General features: G+C 55.6%; 2 protein-coding genes across 2 annotated transcripts; both read left to right on the top strand.

Moving 5' to 3' along the window:
- Window positions 1-1,176: 1,176 nt before the first annotated feature.
- Window positions 1,177-13,081, top strand: LOC136113755 (uncharacterized). Its single transcript, XM_065858969.2, is given in 23 exon segments — window positions 1,177-1,952; window positions 2,578-2,792; window positions 2,997-3,057; window positions 3,286-3,381; window positions 3,526-3,690; window positions 4,161-4,286; window positions 4,460-4,680; window positions 4,872-4,906; window positions 5,012-5,328; window positions 5,395-5,539; window positions 5,985-6,300; window positions 7,091-7,161; window positions 8,535-8,675; window positions 9,172-9,389; window positions 9,391-10,002; window positions 10,457-10,671; window positions 10,774-10,834; window positions 11,002-11,097; window positions 11,232-11,396; window positions 11,509-11,634; window positions 11,864-12,084; window positions 12,613-12,647; window positions 12,753-13,081. Coding segments are annotated over 23 exon segments (4,623 nt in total). The 5' UTR covers window positions 1,177-1,316.
- Window positions 13,082-16,945: 3,864 nt separating this feature from the next.
- Window positions 16,946-21,070, top strand: LOC136113774 (keratin, type II cytoskeletal 6A-like). The gene is made up of 9 exons (XM_065858990.2): window positions 16,946-17,565; window positions 18,046-18,260; window positions 18,446-18,506; window positions 18,679-18,774; window positions 18,905-19,069; window positions 19,170-19,295; window positions 19,502-19,722; window positions 20,016-20,050; window positions 20,155-21,070. Exons 1-9 carry the CDS (start codon window positions 17,056-17,058, stop codon window positions 20,421-20,423), a joined length of 1,698 nt encoding a protein of 565 aa, XP_065715062.2. The 5' UTR covers window positions 16,946-17,055; the 3' UTR covers window positions 20,424-21,070.
- The last annotated feature ends 239 nt before the right edge of the window (window positions 21,071-21,309 follow it).

Raw genomic sequence — 21,309 nt, 5'->3', positions numbered from 1 at the left:
TTGATAAGCAGGCTCTGCAAGACAAAAGGATGAGTGCGTGATGGGTCATGGCTTGTTGTTGCGAGTTTAACTCCTAAGCTGATCCTTTCTCAATATGACATCAAAGCCGGGGTGTTCTGAGAAGCTTCTGCCTAAGTCTGGTGACTGCTTTCGAATCAGCTTAAAAAGGAAAGCAGCCGGTGTGCTTGGAGGAGGGCTCGGCAAACCCCAAAATGCCTGTGTGCAAAAATACTCCGATATCTGCATATAGACACTGGGGAGAGCCAGCCCGGGGAAAACGCGCATCTCCTTGAGCGAACGCTGTGCCCCTGTGCTCAGCTCGTGTGTCCCTGCAGAAAGAGCCCAGCTAATTGCACTCAAACAGTTACAGGGTTTATTATGTGGGCAGCAGGACTTTGCATGCGTCCTTCTGTCAGAGCCGTCCGTCCGTCCGTCCGCTCTTCCCACCGTAGCTCCCGGCTCCTGTGGTGTGTTCTGGGGCCCTTCGCGTGGTCTTGGAGCCTTCGGAAGAGCCGAAAGGGCTCTCCCGGCTGTGATGTTCGTGGCGTTTCCTCCCCGGTGCCGGGACTTTGGCACGAAGGCTCCAGGACTCACATCAGCAGGAGTCTGGTCCAACAGTAAATGAGTTTCCAGCGCCAACCGCTGAATCCCGTTTCTGGTGAGGTTTTATTTATCGAAAAGGCGCAGAGCCTCATCAAAATGCAATTTGCTGAGCCCCAGCTGTAGATTGAGAAACGACTTCTCGAACCCAAAGGCAATTTTCCATGTAAAAGAAGACCAAGGGTGTAGCGCAGGTGTGTTTTGGGAGTTGTGAAAGCCGTGCTACAACTTGGCATGAGCCGCGGTGCTCGGCTGCCACGGGCTTGCCGTGGAGATCAGAATACAGATAAACGCAGGCAGGGAAACAACCGCAATGGATGAAAGGTAGAACCAGAAGAGCGGTCGTACATCCCAGGGAGACTGTTACTGTCCCACAGGAGCGTCAGAGTTCTTAGTCACCGAGCGCTGCCACCAGTCAGGCACAGCTGTATCTGGTTTAATTTTCCCCTGCGTTATAGGGTGTGTTTCTGGGTAGGGTCAATGTTTGGCAAATTGAAGATGAAAATCTGTAAACCACGCCAGGCTGATGAAGACAGGAGCTGTCTCCTCCTTCCGCCCCTGCAGACCCGGCCCACCGCCAGGAACGGATAAAAGGAGCATCCGCTGCCCCGCAGCCAGAGGGACGCGCTCCCTTCCGCTCGCACCCGTCTCCCGCCGCACGGCTCCGCTCGCCCTCCTCGCCCGCCCGCTGTTCGGCTCGCTCGGAAGCAGCGGCCATGTCTCGGCAGTCTGTCTGCAGAAGCTTTGGAGGAGGGAGCCGAAGGGGCTACAGCTCTTGCTCGGCCATTGGTGGTGGCTTTGGAGGAGGTGGCGGCAGGAGCAGGAGCAGCTACAGCTCATTCTCTGTGTCCCGGGGATTTGGAGGTGGTGGACGATGTGGAGGGTTTACCAGCAAGAGTCTCCATAACCTGGGTGGCAGTGCAAGGATTTCCATGGGTGGATGTTATGGCGGTGGAGGATACGGAGGCAGGATGGTTGGCTTTGGTGGAGGCTACGGAGGCGGACTGGGCAGCTTTGGTGGAGGAATGGGCGGAGGAGGAATGGGTGGCTTTGGAGGAATGGGTGGTGGTGGAGGCATGGGTGGCTTTGGTGGAGGAATGGGTGGTTACGGTGGAGGAATGGGTGGTTATGGTGGAGGAATGGGTGGTTATGGTGGAGGAATGGGCGGCTTTGGTGGCCCAGGCTTTGGTGGCCCCGGTAGAGGTGGCCCTGGAATCCAACCGGTGCAGGTTGACCACACGCTCCTACAGCCGGTCCATGTCGAGATCGACCCCCAGATCCAGCAAGTCAAAAACCAGGAGAAGGAGCAGATCAAGACTCTTAACAACCAATTTGCCTCCTTCATCGACAAGGTGAGAGGGTGGGACTGTGTGTCCTGAGGCTCAGAGCAGCGAGGAACCTCCAAGTCCTGCAGAGACGTCTGTTCAGAGCTGAGTGTCAGGAGGCTGAGAAGCTTGAGCAGAGTCTTTTATTAAGCTCTGCTGGAGCGGAGATGAGAATCTCTCTCCCATATGAGATCAAAGCCGTGTCTTCAGGGCTTCAACCCAGCCTGTTGCACCAGGCTCAGCTAAGAGGTTGTTCTTGCAAGCAGGCTCAACGCCTCCAGACTTCTGCAGGTCTCAGGCACAAATCTTCCCTTCTCTAGCACTCTCTCTCCAAACACCTTCCCCTTCGAGTATTCACTAACATATTCTTATTTCCTCTCTGTTTTCCGGTGTCCAGGCTTTTAAATCTGGACTAGAAATCTAAGCGATCTACACACCTGCAGTGGAAATGTGCTTGGAGCTGGTGCTGCGTTTGAAAGCTCCTTTTACTTGAGTGTGAATTAGAAATTTCCTCCTTTTGCTGACCTCGCAGTTTAAGCAACAGAAATTAAAACCAAAAATGCACTGGTTGTCTCATCTCAGTGCGAAGGAGAACGTTTCACAGGGTCTTGTTCCATGGGTCACGGTGGGTCCTCCACGTGTTGTCCTTTAGGTCCGGTTCCTGGAGCAGCAGAACAAGGTCCTGGCCACCAAGTGGGAGCTCCTGCAGCAGCAAGGGCCTACGGGGCCCAGGAAGAACCTCGATGCCATCTTCGAGAACTACATCCAGAACCTGCGGCGGCAGCTGGACGCCATCCTGTCGCAGCGGGGCCAGCTGGAGTCGGAGCTGCAGAACATGCAGCAGTACGTCGAGGACTACAAAACCAAGTGAGTGCGGCGACGGGCTCAGCCACAAGCCGGTCAAGCAGCTTGGTCATCGTCTCTTCACACACACATGCTTCTGAGGGCAACTGTGGACGTGGCTTTTTCAGTCTAAATGTTTTATTATTGTTTTTCTTTCTTTCGGTTTGTTTAGCATGGCCCTAGGCAGGAAAAGTCAGGAAACTCAGCCTGTGTTTTCACTCTCCGCAGGTATGAGGAAGAGATCAACAGGCGCACGACGGCTGAGAACGAGTTCGTGGTGCTCAAGAAGGTGAGTCAGCCCACGACGGCTGGAATATCAGGCTTCTCCTGTGCTTTGAGGGACTCCTCTCCAGCGGGAATTCGGGGAGATTATAGCATCTGTGGGCTGACATTTGAAGTCCTTTGTGTTTGATTTGCATCACTGAATCACACCGCCCCAGTTCTTACCCTCAGCTGTAATTTCCACGGTCCCGAGGGGTTTCCAAGAGGAAACGAAACTGTTCTCTGTCATCCCCAGGACGTGGACTCTGCCTACATGACCAAAGTAGAGCTGGAAGCCAGGGTGGGGGCTCTGACCGACGAAATCAACTTCTTGAAGTGCATGTACGAGGAGGTAAGGGCTCCCCTTTGTCTGGAGCTGCGATGAGGGACACCGGGGTTGGACTGGGTGCCCGTGGAGTTGGTCTGGAGAGGCTGTTGGAGCTGCTGCTCTTTTCCCCACCTCGGGCGGTCGGGTTAACTCCTGTCTTGGCTGCAGGAGCTGTCCCAGATGCAGACGATCAGCCGGGACCTGTCGGTGGTGGTGTCCATGGACAACAACCGCCACCTGGACCTGGACAGCATCATCGAGGACGTCAGGCGGCAGTACGAGCAGATCGCGCAGAGCAGCAGAGCCGAGGCCGAGGCGTGGTACCAGAGCCAGGTGAGCGGGGACACCCACGCGGCCCCGGGGCCGGCTGCACTTTGCAGGTCGTTTCTGACCCAGTGAGACATCTGGGCTGACGGCGCTGGGGCTCAGCCAACGAAGTCCCAAGAGGACCTGTGCTGCTTTTGAGGGATCTGACTCACTGCGGTCACGGTGCCCAGAATCCCACTTTGGTGTGTGCTGAAAGCTTCTCAGCAAAGATGGCTCAAAAACGTGCCTTGACTAGAAAGTGCCTGCCCAAAGAGGCTTTTAAGAAGCCAAGGGATGCTCATTAGTGTGACTAAGATCCACTTCAAAGTTCAAAACTAATAATATTTGAGTCTCAGAACCACCTTTTACATTGAGCTGGGCATCCATGACCAACGAGAAAGGTGCTTGTAGCAGCACGTGAGCTACGAAACTGCTGACGAGCCGTGTCTGGGCACCAGGAATGGTTCACCGAGGTTTGCTTGTCTTGCTGCCCTCAGTACGAACAGCTGCAGAGCACCGCTGGAAGGCACGGGGACAACCTCCGCAACACCAAGATCGAGATCCAGGAGCTCACCAGGAACGTCCAGAGGCTGCGGGCGGAGATCGAGAACGTGAAGAAGCAGGTAGGGGTGGCTGGTGTCCCACGAGACACTGGCATCAGGTGGGAATACAAATGACCATATGTGGGTCAACTGAGTGCTACATCTTTTGTTCCTTGACTCCTCCACTTGGGGTCTGAGGGCTGGTGCCAAGTGACTAAATGGGATCTGAGAAACTGCCCTTTCTTCTTCCTCAGAACCAGCATCTGCAGTCGGCGATTGCCGAGGCCGAGGAGCGGGGCGAGATGGCCCTCAAGGATGCCAGGATAAAACTGGAGGAGCTGGAAGGAGCCCTGAGCAAAGACAAGGAGGAGCTGGCTCGCCTGCTGAAGGAGTACCAGGAGCTGCTGAACATCAAGATCGCGCTGGACGTGGAGATCGCCATGTACAGGAAGCTGCTGGAGGGAGAGGAGAACAGGTGAACATCGACTCCTGGTTTGAGACGGTTGTTGAGATCTGGGCTGGGTGTCACCAGCGTAATCTCAAAGTGACACCAAAGTTGCTGATAAGGGTGGAACAGGGAAATGGTTTGATAATGAAAATACACTTCTCAGCTTTTATAATGGTTGCTTTGTTGAGTAATTAAAATATACCAATTTCCCTTTGCAGGCTGTGCAACGATGGCATGTCCAACGTCAATGTCTGTAAGTATCTGCACTGCTTTCCTCGCGCAGTATGGCAGACCACGTCTGTCTGGAGGTCGATCTCCCCTGCGGACAGCGGGTACCTAACCTGTGCTTCTCTCCCAGCCGTGGTAGGCAGGACCACCATCACTGGAGGCAGAGGAGGACTGGGAGGAGGATTCGGAGGCGGCAGCGGCATTGGAGGAGGATTCGGAGGCGGCAGCGGCATTGGAGGAGGAATGGGAGGAGGAGTGTGTGGAGGAGGAGGGAGCTTTGGAGTAGGAAGCATGGGCAGCAGTGGTGGAATGGGAGGAGGAATGTTCAGCGGTGGCTTCTCTTCTGGAAGCGGGAGGATGTGCGGCTCCGGAGGTGGCTTCAGCTCTGGGGGGGGATCATCCTCTGTGCGGAGATGTGTCACGACCACCTCTGTCAAATCTTCGGGAGTGAGATTCTGAGCCCCAAGCCCAGGTTGAAACAAGAAAGAAGCGTCTCCCACCTCCTCCCGGCAGCAGCCCAGCCTCCTTAAACCCAGCTCCGGTGCCCCGCAATGCAATGAACTGTGTCCCCCACGGCCCGCCACGTACCGGCTCATCCGCCTGGCCCGGTCCCACCAGGGGAGTCTGCTGGCAATGCCACGTCCCGTTAGCAGCCCTGGTGAGCTGCTCGTTAGTCCCAGGCCCAGCGACGACATCACCATCTGAGCAAAGCAAAGGCTCCCTCGTGGACGCCCGTCACGGGGAGCTGGTTTGCAGGAGGGCACCGCTCTGCCTTTCTCGCTGCGTTGTACATTTCTGGCTGCCAAAAGGCAAACGTGTATAAAGCGCCTGTGTCCCCCTCTGTCCTCGTGTCCCCAGCGCCCTCCCTCTTCTGTTAGATGTTGCCATTCTCAATAAATTGCAGAGAACATTCTCCACGTCTTCGTGTCGTTGCGTGGGAAACCACTCCTAGGCAAGGCGGTGTTGGGGGAGCAACGTGGTGGGAGTGTGGGCTGTGCTGTTGAGCGTGTTGTGGCTGCTGGGGGAACTGAACGGTGTGCGGAGGGAGCCAGGCGAGTGCCCAAGCCTGGGTGATGCCTCTTGCCTCTTCCCCATCACCGCAGTGCCTGAAAACATGAAGTCGTACCTAGAACGGAGGGTTCCGGATGCCCCGTCCCGCAATGGGCAGCAGCTCGGCCGGGGCAGGAGCACCGTCCCAGTCCTCGCCCCCCAGCCATTGCACCAAGCAACGCGGCCGAGCGCCCTCCCATGGCCGCTCCTGCCGACCGTCTGCAGCGGAGCAGAGCTGGTGCTTGAGGGGCAGAGAGGAGCAGCGGCCCCGCGGGCAGAGGCGGAGGGCGGGTCTGCGGGTGCCTGGGAGGGTGGACGTGGACGCCGGCCAAGCAGCCGCCCTCTGGTGTACAAGTCGGCCATGGCCACGTAGGCTGCAGAGCCCGGCACCAGAGCCACCGGCTCAGCCTCCCCACCACTGACCAGCAGAGGGAACACGGAGGGCTGGGAGGGCGGGATTAACCCCAAACCCGTGGGCTCAGGGACCCGTCAGCTCCTTCAAAAGCCGATTAATTCCCCCAGGACCTCTTTACACTGAGAGCAAGGGGGAGACATCAGGTCTGGCCTGAGCAGGGGGCGCGGGAGCAAGACCGGGAGCAGAACGCCGTGTGTTTGATCTGTGCTGCAGTTCCCCCACCACACGAAGATTTCCAAGGGGCAGAAAACACTTTCAGTAGTGGCTCAGGAGTCCCACAACAACTTTTTGTGAGATGCCAGTGTCAGGAAGGTGCAGACTCAGGAAGAGGTGCAGCAAGGCAGGGGCCAATGGCTCCGGGGCTCTCCACAGGACGTCTGTTCCTTGGAGGCCCAGTAGCAGTGCGCTGGAGCTGGGGACGGGGCGGGTTGGGCCCAGCAGAACCCGATGGGAAGGCGATGCCTCTGAGAACTGGGGCGCAGCCAGGAGCACTCTGGGCTTTGGCTTGAGGCAAGAGTCACCTGTTTTTGTACTTAATTTTAAGACTCTGTTTCTTCTCAGCTCTAGCATTTCGAATATGGCGTAGTAGGCAGTGTTGTGAGCACTCGTTGCAACATTCTCTGCACTGCCAGAGTCTCTTTGTTCGGTGAGATCTGGAGCTGCAGCCGGGCTTGGTTTTCATCTGCGTTTTCTGCAGAGTTTACATTTTGCCGGTGTTGATTTTATTTAATACAATTGTGTAAGAGATCTGAAGGAGCGGCTGGAGCCCCGGTTTGGTACTGAATCCTACCTGGAGGAGGCTGCAGTGACTCCAGGTTCGGCATAATCTGCACATCTCGTCTGAAGACGTCAGAGTGACTCAATCTGGGCGTCTTATCTGTATGTGCCGAATGTGGTCAGCATCCAGGCATTCGGCTGACTTAACAGATCTTCCCCCTTGTCCTGGAGCCGCCATGTGGGACGGCACGGCCAGAGCGAGGCAGCTCTGGTGTGTTTGGCAACCCGGAGGAGGCCGTGGGGAGAGACGGCCTGTTTGCTCTGGCTACACCCAGGTGCCCTCAGCCCCTGGGACTGCTCGTGGGGAGCGGGTGCTCCGGGCCGGAGGGTGACCTGGAGCACATAACTCTCCATCTTGGGGTGATGACCAAGAAGTAAGAGCTTCCTCATTTGCACTGACTTTGCAAGGGAAGGTGTCCCCGCTCTGCTGCCCCTTCCCCAGCTGTCGCTTGTCTGGAGAACCCTTGGCCAACCATGACTTGGGTCCCGCAAGGGCAGGAGAACCCTTGGCCGAGCGTTATTCAATCCCTCAAGGGCACTGTTCTCCACTTACACCCCACTCTATGGAGAGCCCGTGTTGTCCAACCACCTCCACCTCTGGATACCAATGACATTTGCATTTCTGACTCCTCTGGTGGCTTTTAAAGTGACTCTCCGGGCTGGTTATTGAAGGGTTTGAAGCATCCGTGGCTGCGGGCCATGGGACGACACTTTCAAACAACAGCTGAGTTGCACAAGTCCTACAGAGGACTCTGAAAATTCCTTCTGTGTGTATATATTCATATATAGGTCTTTTGGATGACCTTAAATTAATATTCATTATTGTTTTACATATTTTGAATTGATGTAATGCGTATCTTCTCTGTCACTTTTTACCTGTGCTGGTTCATACCTAGAGAAAATGTGAAAGATCATTGTATGTTTCACTCCTTAAGTTAAATATCTGCTTGCTTGATTATATCCAGACATACAATATTTTCACAATGCCTTTTAAATGGTATTTACAGACCTCAGTTTCATTGACCCAGCACCTACAGTGCAGTTTCTTCAGAACACTGCACATCAGTGCCGTCACATTTTTCAATTGCAATGGGCAACCTCACAAGTAATGATTTAAATTTTCACTTACATACTATCCCAGAAACCGGCTCCTTTATTTCAGAGACTTTCTACAGGAAACATTCTAAACCACGTTCCTTTCCCAGCAGGACACTTGAAATCCAGAGGACACACCGTGTCTTAGAAGCTGTCATATTAATAACTCCGTTCCTCAACACCTTTTTCTGCTTCAGCTGAAATAACGGGGTAGGCGAGAGGTCAGCAACCCTCATCAGAGCAGCAGGAGCCCCTCACCGCCTTGAGCTGTCCCTCTGTCCTTCCACTTCCACAGTGCTTGTCCGTCTGTCCCCAGTCTCTGTCACCAAAGCAGCTGCCCAGCGTGTCCCCTCGTTCCTCCCCGGGTCCTCAGTGCCCGTCACCACCAGACACGCGCGGAGGAGCGTGGTGACTCCGGTCGTCCTCTTCCCCTGCTCCAGCGCCACCCGAGGTCCCGGTCGGTGCTCACAGACCCGGGGAGATCCCGTTGGAGGGAATTCAATCCGGCAGCAGACACTCCCATGCAGAGCGGCTCCCGCACAGCCCCGGAGCAGCGACTCCTTCCCAGCAGCAGAATGTGCTGAGTCTGAGGAGACTCCACTTGGGTGTCGTGAGTTCCCGCTCAAGATTGGGAAACTTCTAGAATGCCAAAGGCAATTTTTACATATAAAAAGGGGATTTAGGGTGTGTTTAAGCAATTGTGAAAGCTATTTTATAGCTGGGATTTCATCAAAACTGCTCCTTTCATGGAGCTTTGATTGGAAAGATCTGTATCTGGAGCTATTGGCAACCATTAATGAAGGCTGGAAATGCCACGAGGGGCTGCAGAGAAGTGCACCATTGTAAAAGATGATTTTGAAAATGTCGTAAAGATGCAAGAGTCCACTTAGTCACCGGGACCTGTTTCGGTGTTCTCTTATTCACTCTGTATTGCAGGGCGTGTTTCTAGGCAGGCCCAAATATGGCAAAGCTGAACGGGGAATCTGTCAACAATGCCGCGCTGATGAAAATAACGAAGCGGTTTCCACCTTCCCGCCCGGCCGCCCCAGCCCACCGCCAGGAGGATAAAAGGCAGCGCCGGAGCCGCGGAGCCAGAGAGGATCACAGGCACTTCTCTCCGCACCCATCCCTCAGCAGCACAGCGCCCTCGACCTTTCCTATCTTCTCGGTTCTTGACTCGCTCGGAAGCAGCGGCCATGTCTCGGCAGTCTACCTGCAGAAGCTTTGGGGGTGGAAGCAGAAGGGGCTACAGCTCTTGCTCGGCCATTGGTGGTGGCTTTGGAGGAGGTGGCGGCAGGAGCAGGATCAGCTACAGCTCATACTCCTCGTCCAGGGGAGGTGGAGGAGGTGGACATTGTGGAGGGTTTGGAAGCAGGAGCCTCCATAACATGGGTGGCAGCAGAGGAATCGCCGTGGGCGGATGTTACGGCGGTGGATATGGAGGCAGAATTGGTGGCTTTGGTGGAGGCTACGGAGGAGGAATGGGCGGCTATGGAGGAGGAATGGGCGGCTATGGAGGAGGAATGGGTGGCTTTGGTGGAGGAATGGGTGGTGGCGGAATGGGTGGCTTTGGTGGAGGAATGGGCGGTGGTGGAATGGGAGGTGGAGGAATGGGTGGCTTCGGTGGCCCTGGCTTCCCTGGAGGCATCCAGCCGGTGCAGGTCGACCCGAGCCTCCTGCGGCCGGTCCACGTCGACATTGACCCCCAGATCCAGCAAGTCAAAAACCAGGAGAAGGAGCAGATCAAGACCCTCAACAACCAGTTTGCCTCCTTCATCGACAAGGTGAGAATTCAGCGCTTGCTGGCAGTCGGGTGTTTCTGGCGCCTTCCCCGCGGTGTGGAAAGGGAACGTTTTTTCTTAGCAATGAGTGCTCGCTGAGGTTTGCACGACTGATGCTTTAGCAGGAAGTTGCTGTTCAGGTCTTATTAAGTAGCACTGCACAGCGGACGAGGTTTTAGTGCTAGTGAGAGATTAACAAGATCTACAGGACACTCTGTAGATTCCATTGCCCAGCCATCTCTCCAGCCTGATGTCCAGTGATTCGGGGTAAAGCCATGACTGTACAATTAGTTTTCAAGAGTCCTCGCTACGGTACTTTTATTTTTGATGAAACTTTATTTTCAAGGAACTGACTCTATAAGTACCTTTCCAACACTCTTGGACTATTTTCATGCCAAAGAGAGCCCTGTGATGTCTCCTTGGGGGAACATCCCTCACACCCTCCGTGCGCTTTCAGGTCCGGTTCCTGGAGCAGCAGAACAAGGTCCTCTCCACCAAGTGGGAGCTCCTGCAGCAGCAAGGGCCTACGGGGCCCAGGAAGAACCTCGATGCCATCTTTGAGAGCTACATCCAGAACCTGCGGAGGAGGCTGGAGTCCCTGCTGGGCCAGAGGGGCCAGCTGGAGTCGGAGCTGCAGAACATGCGGCAATACGTGGAGGAGTACAAAACCAAGTGAGTGCGGGCACGGACCGAGGAGGAAAGGACAACCAATGGTTCCAATGGTTGACTGGTGAAGAATCCAGGGGGCTCACCTTGTCTTGTCCCCTTCAACAGGTATGAGGAAGAGATCAACAAGCGCACAGCTGCTGAGAACGAGTTCGTGGTGCTCAAGAAGGTGAGTCACAGAGACCCAGGAGAGGGAATGTGTAGGGGACAGGACTGGCTGCAAAGACATTGGAAGGAGGTAGCATCAAGATGGGCATCTTCCAACAGGAAGAACTGGCTGTCAACAGCCGTTCTGGGATGGGGTGAAGCTGTTTATCTGGATGATCTTTCCTTTAGGACGTGGACTGTGCCTACATGACTAAAGTAGAGTTGGAAGCCAAGGTGGGAGCTCTGACGGATGAAATCAACTTCCTGAGGCACATCTACGAGGAGGTAAGAGCTCTCCCTTCCCCTGGGCTGGCTGGGGTTGCAATGAGGCGTGTGGTGACCTGAGACACTGGGGCTGGAGTGGGAGCCCAAGTGTGTTCAGTCTTGACAGTAACTTGGGCTGCCTGTCTTGGCTGCAGGAGCTGTCGCAGATGCAGACGATCAGCCGGGACCTGTCGGTGGTGGTGTCCATGGACAACAACCGCCACCTGGACATGGACAGCATCATCGAGGAGGTCAGGCGGCAGTACGAGCAGATCGCGCAGAGCAGCAGAGCCGAGGCCGAGGCGTGGTACCAGAGCCGGGTGAGTGGGGACGGCCTGAGCTGCTGGCTGCCTCCCTTGCCACAGAGGAAGGGAACCTCCTGGGACCTGGGTGGGTCGTGTCACTGATGGTGGCTTTGTCTCCACACCCCAGTATGAAGAGCTGCAGAACACCGCTGGAAGGCACGGGGACAACCTCCGCAACACCAAGATCGAGATCCAGGAGCTCACCAGGAACATCCAGAGGCTGCGGGCGGAGATCGAGAACGTGAAGAAGCAGGTAGGGGCTCCTCAGCATCTCGTGGGGTGGTGGCACCAGGCTGGGTCACAGCTGAGCTCGGTGGTGTCATAAGGACACTGTGATGGAAATGTAGTCATTGAAATTCAGGTCTTTTGGAGCAGACTGATGATTCCTGCTTACTGTCGGCCCCATTTGTGCCTCGAGGACGGCTCCAGCGGAGCCTTTGCAGAAGTGAACTGAGAATTGTTTCCTTCTCTTTCTTGCTCAGAACCAGCAGCTGCAGTCGGCGATTGCCGAGGCCGAGGAGCGGGGCGAGATGGCCCTCAAGGATGCCAGGAGGAAGCTGGAGGAGCTGGAAGGTGCCCTGAACAAAGACAAGGAGGAGCTGGCTCGCCTGCTGAAGGAGTACCAGGAGCTGCTGAACATCAAGATCGCGCTGGACGTGGAGATCGCCATGTACAGGAAGCTGCTGGAGGGAGAGGAGAACAGGTGCCTCATTTCTTTTCTGTGTCTTTCTCTGCTTTCTTGGCAAATTGTACTATATGTGGGTAGAATCTTTGCATGCGCTCTAAGGATAAATTCTGCATCACTCATGCTCTGTTGCTTAGCTTTAGATAGAAATGGTTTTTGTATTTCTTCTAAGAATGTTAAGTTCAAGATTGCTCATTTATTTTGAAGAATAATTGAGAAATTTGTAAAGAGTGGGGAATGTAGACCTTGTAAAAAAGGAAGAATATTTAGGATCAAAGTTTTTACACTGAAGGTGTTGAAGACCCAGCCCAGGTACCCAGAGGGGTGGTGGATGAACCATCCCTGGAGACATCCCAGGCCAGGCTGGACGGGCTCTGAGCAACCTGAGCTGGTGAAGATGTCCCTGTCATGGCAGGGGGGGAACTGGGGAGCTGGGAAGGTCCCTTCAACCCCAACTGTTCTGTGATTCTATGAGAGAAAGGGAAATCGTCAACTGAAGAAACACGTACTTCTTGTAGGATTAACTGGCCGTGTTTTCCCTCACAGGCTGTGCAACGATGGCATGTCCAACGTCAATGTCTGTAAGTATCTGCACTGCTTTCCTCGCGCAGTATGGCAGACCACGTCTGTCTGGAGGTCGATCTCCCCTGCGGACAGCGGGTACCTAACCTGTGCTTCTCTCCCAGCCGTGGTAGGCAGGACCACCATCACTGGAGGCAGAGGAGGACTGGGAGGAGGATTCGGAGGCGGCAGCGGCATTGGAGGAGGATTCGGAGGCGGCAGCGGCATTGGAGGAGGAATGGGAGGAGGAGTGTGTGGAGGAGGAGGAAGCTTTGGAGTAGGAAGCATGGGCAGCAGTGGTGGAATGGGAGGAGGATCGTACGGCGGTGGCTTCTCTTCTGGAAGCGGGAGGATGTGCGGCTCCGGAGGTGGCTTCAGCTCCGGGGGGGGATCATCCTCTGTACGGAGATGTGTCACGACCACCTCTGTCAAATCTTCGGGAGTGAGATTCTGAGCCCCAAGCCCAGGTTGAAACAAGAAAGAAGCGTCTCCCACCTCCTCCCGGCAGCAGCCCAGCCTCCTTAAACCCAGCTCCGGTGCCCCGCAATGCAATGAACTGTGTCCCCCACGGCCCGCCACGTACCGGCTCATCCGCCTGGCCCGGTCCCACCAGGGGAGTCTGCTGGCAATGCCACGTCCCGTTAGCAGCCCTGGTGAGCTGCTCGTTAGTCCCAGGCCCAGCGACAACGTCACCATCTGAGCAAAGCAAAGGCTCCCTCGTGGACGCCCGTCACGGGGAGCTGGTTTGCAGGAGGGCACCGCTCTGCCTTTCTCGCTGCGTTGTACATTTCTGGCTGCCAAAAGGCAAACGTGTATAAAGCGCCTGTGTCCTCCTCTGTCCTCGTGTCCCCAGCGCCCTCCCTCTTCTGTTAGATGTTGCCATTCTCAATAAATTGCAGAGAACATTCTCCACGTCTTCGTGTCGTTGCGTGGGAAACCACTCCTAGGCAAGGCGGTGTTGGGGGAGCAACGTGGTGGGAGTGTGGGTTGTGCTGTTGAGCGTGTTGTGGCTGCTGGGGGAACTGAACGGTGTGCGGAGGGAGCCAGGCGAGTGCCCAAGCCTGGGTGATGCCTCTTGCCTCTTCCCCATCACCACAGTGCCTGAAAACATGAAGTCGTACCTAGAACGGAGGGTTCCGGATGCCCCGTCCCGCAATGGGCAGCAGCTCGGCCGGGGCAGGAGCACCGTCCCAGTCCTCACCCCCCAGCCATTGCACCAAGCAACGCGGCCGAGCGCCCTCCCATGGCCGCTCCTGCCGACCGTCTGCAGCGGAGCAGAGCTGGTGCTTGAGGGGCAGAGAGGAGCAGCGGCCCTGCGGGCAGAGGCGGAGGGCGGGTCTGCGGGTGCCTGGGAGGGTGGACGTGGACGCCGGCCAAGCAGCCGCCCTCTGGTGTACAAGTCGGCCATGGCCACGTAGGCTGCAGAGCCCGGCACCAGAGCCACCGGCTCAGCCTCCCCACCACTGACCAGCAGAGGGAACACGGAGGGCTGGGAGGGCGGGATTAACCCCAAACGCGTGGGCTCAGGGACCCGTCAGCTCCTTCAAAAGCCGATTAATTCCCCTAGGACCTCTTTACTCTGAGAGCAAGGGGGAGACATCAGGTCTGGCCTGAGCAGGGGGCGCGGGAGCAAGACCGGGAGCAGAACGCCGTGTGTTTGATCTGTGCTGCAGTTCCCCCACCACACGAAGATTTCCAAGGGGCAGAAAACACTTTCAGTAGTGGCTCAGGAGTCCCACAACAACTTTTTGTGAGATGCCAGTGTCAGGAAGGTGCAGACTCAGGAAGAGGTGCAGCAAGGCAGGGGCCAATGGCTCCGGGGCTCTCCACAGGACGTCTGTTCCTTGGAGGCCCAGTAGCAGTGCGCTGGAGCTGGGGACGGGGCGGGTTGGGCCCAGCAGAACCCGATGGGAAGGCGATGCCTCTGAGAACTGGGGCGCAGCCAGGAGCACTCTGGGCTTTGGCTTGAGGCAAGAGTCACCTATTTCTGTACTTGATTTTAAGACTCTCTTTCTTCTCAGCGCTAGCATCTCGAATATGGCATAGTAGGCAGTGTTGTGAGCACTCGTTGCAACATTCTCTGCACTGTCAGAGTCTCTTTGTTCGGTGAGATCTGGAGCTGCAGCCGGGCTTGGTTTTCATCTGCGTTTTCTGCAGAGTTTACATTTTGCCGGTGTTGGTGATTTTGCTGCGCGCAGCTCCTTGCGTAAGAGATCTGAAGGAACGGCTGAGCCCAGGCTGCCTATCGAGTTTTACCTGGAGGAGGCTGCAGTGACTCCAGGTTCGGCATAATCTGCACATCTCGTCTGAAGACGTCAGAGTGACTCAATCTGGGCGTTTTATCTGTATGTGCCGAATGTGGTCAGCATCCAGGCATTCGGCTGACTTAACAGATCTTCCCCCTTGTCCTGGAGCTGCCATGTGGGACGGCACGGCCAGAGCGAGGCAGCTCTGGTGTGTTTGGCAACCCGGAGGAGGCCGTGGGGAGAGACGGCCTGTTTGCTCTGGCTACACCCAGGTGCCCTCAGCCCCTGGGACTGCTCGTGGGGAGCGGGTGCTCCGGGCCGGAGGGTGACCTGGAGCACATAACTCTCCATCTTGGGGTGATGACCAAGAAGTAAGAGTTTCCTCATTTGCACTGACGTTGCAAGGGAAGGTGTCCCCGCTCTGCTGCCCCTTCCCCAGCTGTCGCTTGTCTGGAGAACCCTTGGCCAACCATGACTTGGGTCCCGCAAGGGCAGGAGAACCCTTGGCCGAGCGTTATTCAATCCCTCAAGGGCACTGTTCTCCACTTACACCCCACTCTATGGAGAGCCCGTGTTGTCCAGCCGCCTCCACCTCTGGATACCAATGACATTTGCATTTCTGACTCCTCTGGTGGCTTTTGGAAGGGATTCTCAGGGCTGTTTGTTCAAAGGGTTTGAAGTGTCTGTGGCTGAAGTCTGATATGGAGTCTTGCACAAGTCTCTTGGTGATTGTGAAAACTCAAACACAGGTATATTCTGCTTTAGAAGCTTAAACATAGTATAATATTGGACTGCTGAAACCCTCAGAGGGCTTTCAAATAGATTTCCCTTTGCATTTATTGATGATTTTAAGAAACTATGAACTAGGAAAATACTGGGGTTTTCTTCTTAAATTTCATACCTGTGAGTAAAACGAATATTTGGCTAATGAGACCCAGAAGATACTGCAAGTTGTCTTTCAGGTGAGCTTTCTACAGCCCCCCAGGTAACTTGTGCAAGAAAAGAAACACTGGGTTTGAGTCTTAAAAATACATCTTTCTAACTGGATATGGTCAGTGCCCCTTCTCTCCCCACCCCAATTTACTGCGGTCAAGGATGCTGCACCTCTTGAAGCCCACTCCATATACAGCAATACTTAACTGTTATTGCTTAAGAAAGCATCAGAGCTTCTTCTACCCTTTAGTTGCCCCTTCTTTCAAAATTAAGCACGACGAGCTCAGCCTGATCAGTTCCCATCAACCTAAGTAAAAAAAATAGAGATTATTTTAGCAAGTCGCTGTGATCCCTGCCTGCGTTTCTCTGCTGTCTGTCTGTCCTCAGCCATTGTCCCCATCTCCAGCGCCCGGAGCGTCCTTTTGTTCCTCCGTGGGTTTGGCAACCCCTGTGGCCATCCAGAAAGCACCAGGAAGGAGCTTCCACATCCTTGTTCTCTTGCTCATCCGCCCGGGTGCTCCGAGTCTCAGTGTTGGTGATCTCAGGCTCTCGGAGGCCGGACCGTGCCCTGGAAGAGGCTCTCGCGTCTCCCGTCTGCAGCGATGCTCTCTGGAGAGGAGCTGCGCACCTCCTCCTGGGCACAAAGGAAACGCTGACTGTTGTCAAATGTTAATGTGTGGTATTTTTGCTCTATAATGGGAAACTGCCTCTTGAAAGGCATCAGCAATTTTCCACTTAAGAAGCAGATTTGGGGCGTGCTCGGGGGAATTGTGAAAGTCTCGTTCTAGGTGGTTTTCACCAAAATGCTTGCTTGACACTGAGTGTCATCCAGCAAACTGCAAAGTCGTTAAGAACAGATAGAAAGGTGGGAGGAGGCAAGAACATGACTACATCCATGTAAAACATATTTTTACAGATGCCATAAAGATATGAGAGTCCACTTACTCATTGAGACCTGTTTCAATGCTCTTGCTCCTTTATTCTCTTCTGCGTTGCAAAGCGTATTTCTGGGTGGAGTGAACAATTTGGCAAAAATCTGTTAACCGCACCAAGCTGATGAAGACAGTAAATTTGTTTCCTCTTCACGCCCATGCAGACCCAGCCCACCTCCAGAAACAGATAAAAGGGAATGCCTGGAGCCGTGGAGCAGAGAAGACCTGCACACTTCTCTCGGCACCCGTCCCTCCGCAGCATTGCTCCGTGGGTCCTTCTGCTCGTCTTGGCTTTGACTCGCTCGGAAGCAGCGGCCATGTCTCGGCAGTCCATCTGCAGAAGCTTCGGAGGCGGCAGCAGGAGGGGATACAGCTCTTGCTCAGCCATCGGCGGTGGCTTCGGAGGAAGCGGCGGCAGAACCAGGATCAGCTACAGCTCCTTCTCCACGTCCCGGGGGACGGGAGGCAGCGGGCGCTGCGGAGGTTTCAGCAGCAGGAGCCTCCACAACTTGGGTGGCGGCGCAAGGATTTCCATGGGTGGCTCTTACGGCGGCGGATATGGATGTAGAATCGGTGGCTTCGGTGGAGGTTACGGAGGAGGATTTGGCAGCATTGGTGGAGGTGTCATTGGTGGAGGAATAGGCAGCTTCGGTGGCCCCGTGAGAGGTGGCCCCGGCTTCCCGGGAGGGATCCAGCCGGTGCAGGTGGACCAGACCCTCCTGCGGCCGGTCCGTGTCGACATCGACCCCCAGATCCAGCAAGTGAAGTGCCAGGAGAAGGAGCAGATCAAGACCCTCAACAACCAGTTTGCCTCCTTCATTGACAAGGTGAGAGGCTGGATGGCGCTTGCTGTGGAACGGGGGCTCTGAGGCTTTTTTAACATACGACATCTGTGTTGAACGTGTTTTGTATCTGGATAGGGGAATGTTCTCGTAAACTGAGACAGGCGGGATTTCCTTCACTGGAAGGTAAAAAATTGATCTCATGCTTTTGCACATCAATGCGTGGAAAAATTTGCAATTGGAAATGGCAATAAGCTGTAAATCTGGAACTTAATAATTCCAATAGATTATTTTTTAAAAAAAGAGCAGAAATGTAGGAAGAAAAAAGAGGAGAAATTCAAGGATAATTGAAAAATAGAAGGAGAAATAAGGGAAGAAAATTTGCTTTGGAAAACTGGCTTCCAAGGGGCCGTGGTCTTGCGGGGATCAGGGAAGGATTCCTTTGGCCCCCCAAACGTGAGGAAGGTTGGAGTGCTGTGGCGTCTCCTTGGGGGAACATCCCTCACACCCTCCGTGCGCTTTCAGGTCCGGTTCCTGGAGCAACAGAACAAGGTCCTGGCCACCAAGTGGGAGCTCCTGCAGCAGCAAGGGCCTACGGGGCCCAGGAAGAACCTGGATGCCATCTTCGAGAACTACATCCAGAACCTGCGGAGGAGGCTGGAGTCCCTGCTGGGCCAGAGGGGCCAGCTGGAGTCGGAGCTGCAGAACATGCGGCAATACGTGGAGGAGTACAAAACCAAGTGAGTGCGGGCACGGACCGAGGAGGAAAGGACAACCAAGACAGGAGAGCTGAGGAGGCTTGGAGATCTCCACAATGTCTTCCCTCTGTAGAAATGGGTCTGAGGGTGCCGTGAAGGGAAGGGGGTTCCAATGGTTGACTGGTGAAGAATCCAGGGGGCTCACCTTGTCTTGTCCCCTTCAACAGGTATGAGGAAGAGATCAACAGGCGCACAGCTGCTGAGAACGAGTTCGTGGTGCTCAAGAAGGTGAGTCACAGAGACTCAGGAGAGGGAATTTGTGGGGACAGGCTGAAAATACATTGAAAGGAGCCAACATCAAGATGGGCATCTTCCAGCAGGAAGAACTGGCTGCCAACGGCCAACTGGCTGCTCTTCTGGGATGGGGTGAAGCTGTTTATCTATATGATCTTTCCTTCAGGACGTGGACTGTGCCTACATGACTAAAGTAGAGTTGGAAGCCAGGGTGGGAGCTCTGACGGATGAAATCAGCTTCCTGAGGTGCATCTACGAGGAGGTAAGAGCTCGATGGAGTGCACCGGGGTTGGACTGGGCGCCCATGTGGAGTTGGTCTGGAGAGGCTGCTTGATCTCGCTGCTCTTTTTCCCCACCTCGGGTGGTCGGGTTAACTCCTGTCTTGGTTGTAGGAACTGGCCCAGATGCAGACGATCAGCCGGGACCTGTCGGTGGTGGTGTCCATGGACAACAACCGCCACCTGGACCTGGACAGCATCATCGAGGACGTCAGGCGCCAGTACGAGCAGATCGCGCAGAACAGCCGGGCTGAGGCTGAGGCGTGGTACCAGAGCCGGGTGAGCAAGGAGGCGGTCAAGGAACCCTGGGTGGTGTTGGTTGCCACTTGAGATCTGTGTGGGTCGTGTCACTGATGGTGGCTTTGTCTCCACACCCCAGTATGAAGAGCTGCAGAACACCGCTGGAAGGCACGGGGACAACCTCCGCAACACCAAGATCGAGATCCAGGAACTGACCAGGAACGTCCAGAGGCTGCGGGCGGAGATCGAGAACGTGAAGAAGCAGGTAGGGGCTCCTCAGCATCTCGTGGGGTGGTGGCACCAGGCTGGGTCACAGCTGAGCTCGGTGGTGTCCTAAGGACACTGTGAGGGAGATTTTGGAGGAGACTGATGATTCCTGCCTATTGTCCGCCCCATTTGTGCCTTGAGGACGGCTCCAGCGGAGCCTTTGCAGAGGAGAACTGAGACTTTATTTGCTTTTTCCTCGCTCAGAACCAACATCTGCAGTCGGCGATTGCCGAGGCCGAGGAGCGGGGAGAAATAGCCCTGAAGGATGCCAGGAGGAAGCTGGAGGAGCTGGAGTGTGCCCTGAGCAAAGACAAGGAGGAGCTGGCTCGCCTGCTGAAGGAGTACCAGGAGCTGCTGAACATCAAGATCGCGCTGGACGTGGAGATCGCCATGTACAGGAAGCTGCTGGAGGGAGAGGAGAACAGGTGAGAGCTCCATCAGCCTGGCCTGACCACGGTGCCATCTCCCTGGGACAGACCGAGGTTTGATCACCTCCCACAACACATTTCATTTGGAATCTGATTTGCTTCCATTTTTCCCCCAAGTTTTTAAGCCCCGACTAGAAACCAGGTCCCCACAGGGAGTATTTCTTGGTGGTTTTCATCGACGTTATGTGGATCAGGGAATAAAAGGAGCACTTGGGAGATTGCACAGAGCTTAATATTATCTATAAAACCTCTTCTATCAGATTTACAGCTTGTGTCCCTTTCCCACACAGGCTCTGTGGAGACAACCCGTCCAACGTCAATGTCTGTGAGTACCTGCACACCCGATTCTCCGCAGGGCTGTTCCGCGGGGGTTGGTGAGGACTCCCAGGTTACCGCTCGCTGTCCGCTGAGCCTGCCCTTCTCTTGCAGCTGTGGTTGGCAGAACCACCGTGGCCAGCGGCAGAGCCGGTGCCTTCGGAGCCGGCGGTGCCGCGGGAGGAGGAGTGTGCGCCGTGGGCGGAGGAAGCGTCATCGGGGGCAGCTGCGGCGTGGGAGGCGGAATCCTCAGCGGCGGCTTCTCCTCTGGGAGCGGGAGGATCTGCAGCTCCGGAGGGGGAAACTTCGTGGCCGGGGGCGGCTCCTCGGTGCGCAGATGTGTCACAACCACCACGGTCAAGTCTTCGGGGGTGAAGTACTGAGCGCTGAGCGCGGTCCCTCCGAGGAAAGCAGTGTCTTCTCCAGCCAGCAGCACAGCCCCGTCCGTCCCGAACCCAGCAGAGAAACAAACTGTTTCCCCCATAGCTCGCACCCCCCCTAGACCCTCCTGTCCGGGGAGGTTTGAGGATGACCACCGTCCTTCGGCAAAGCTCCTCGCTGAGCCCCGCCGGCCGCCGGGGGTGGAAGATCTTCCTCCCGTGGGTACCGGGGACTTCTCCCGCTGCCGCGGCCCCGCTGCCCGGGGAGGAGGGTGGATCGAGCCGCTCTTTCCTTTCGCCTTTTCGGGTCTGTTTTTCAACAGCCACATTTCCCTCGCACCTCCGCGCGTCCTGCACGTTACCCACATGCTTGTTTCAGCTACATGAGGGGTTCGCGTATGCAGAAGCAACGTGATAATGTCTCATGGTCAGATTTGGGAGGGAGAGACAGGTCTCTGGAGATGTCCACCTTCCTTTGGTGGAGTTGTCTGGCAGCTTTGATATTTTATAGATGCCTTTCCCTCTTCTCCTTCACACCTGACATAGGTACAGCCTTATTGCAAACGTTCTGCTGCGGGAACCCTGCTGCACGGCTGCTTTCTCCAGCGCCCCTTTCCCGCCAGTTCCTTCATTACCAATAAAGTGCAGAGAGATGAAAAGAGCTCTGTGTGTCGCCTCATCACTCAAGGGAGGGAGAGCACGCCTCGTTCTTCACTACGAGGGCCGGCGGTGCCTGCAGTTGGGCTGGGTGGTGTCACCAGAGCCGCCGGGCTGCGGTGGCTCCACTGCGGCCATGGGGATGTGGCGCAAGTGCCACCACAGGAGGCCACGCAGCCGGTCCCTCACTCCATGCTGTGGCTCCGAAGGTGCCTTGGAGACCTCGGCGGGG

The sequence above is a fragment of the Patagioenas fasciata genome, chromosome 28, assembly GCF_037038585.1.
Source record: "Patagioenas fasciata isolate bPatFas1 chromosome 28, bPatFas1.hap1, whole genome shotgun sequence".
NCBI lineage: Eukaryota > Metazoa > Chordata > Aves > Columbiformes > Columbidae > Patagioenas > Patagioenas fasciata.
The sequence above is the reverse complement of the archived record's forward strand: the minus strand, read 5'-3'. Positions and strand labels throughout refer to the sequence as shown.

What these genes read in the sequence shown, in the direction of transcription:
- LOC136113774 (XM_065858990.2), top strand. Translation starts at nt 17,056, where the DNA reads ATGTCTCGGCAGTCCATCTGCAGAAGCTTCGGAGGCGGCAGCAGGAGG. An exon ending in TCGAGAACGTGAAGAAGCAG is followed by an intron (nt 19,296 to 19,501) that starts GTAGGGGCTCCT and finishes TTCCTCGCTCAG; the next exon opens with AACCAACATCTGCAGTCGGC. An exon ending in CCCGTCCAACGTCAATGTCT is followed by an intron (nt 20,051 to 20,154) that starts GTGAGTACCTGC and finishes CTTCTCTTGCAG; the next exon opens with CTGTGGTTGGCAGAACCACC.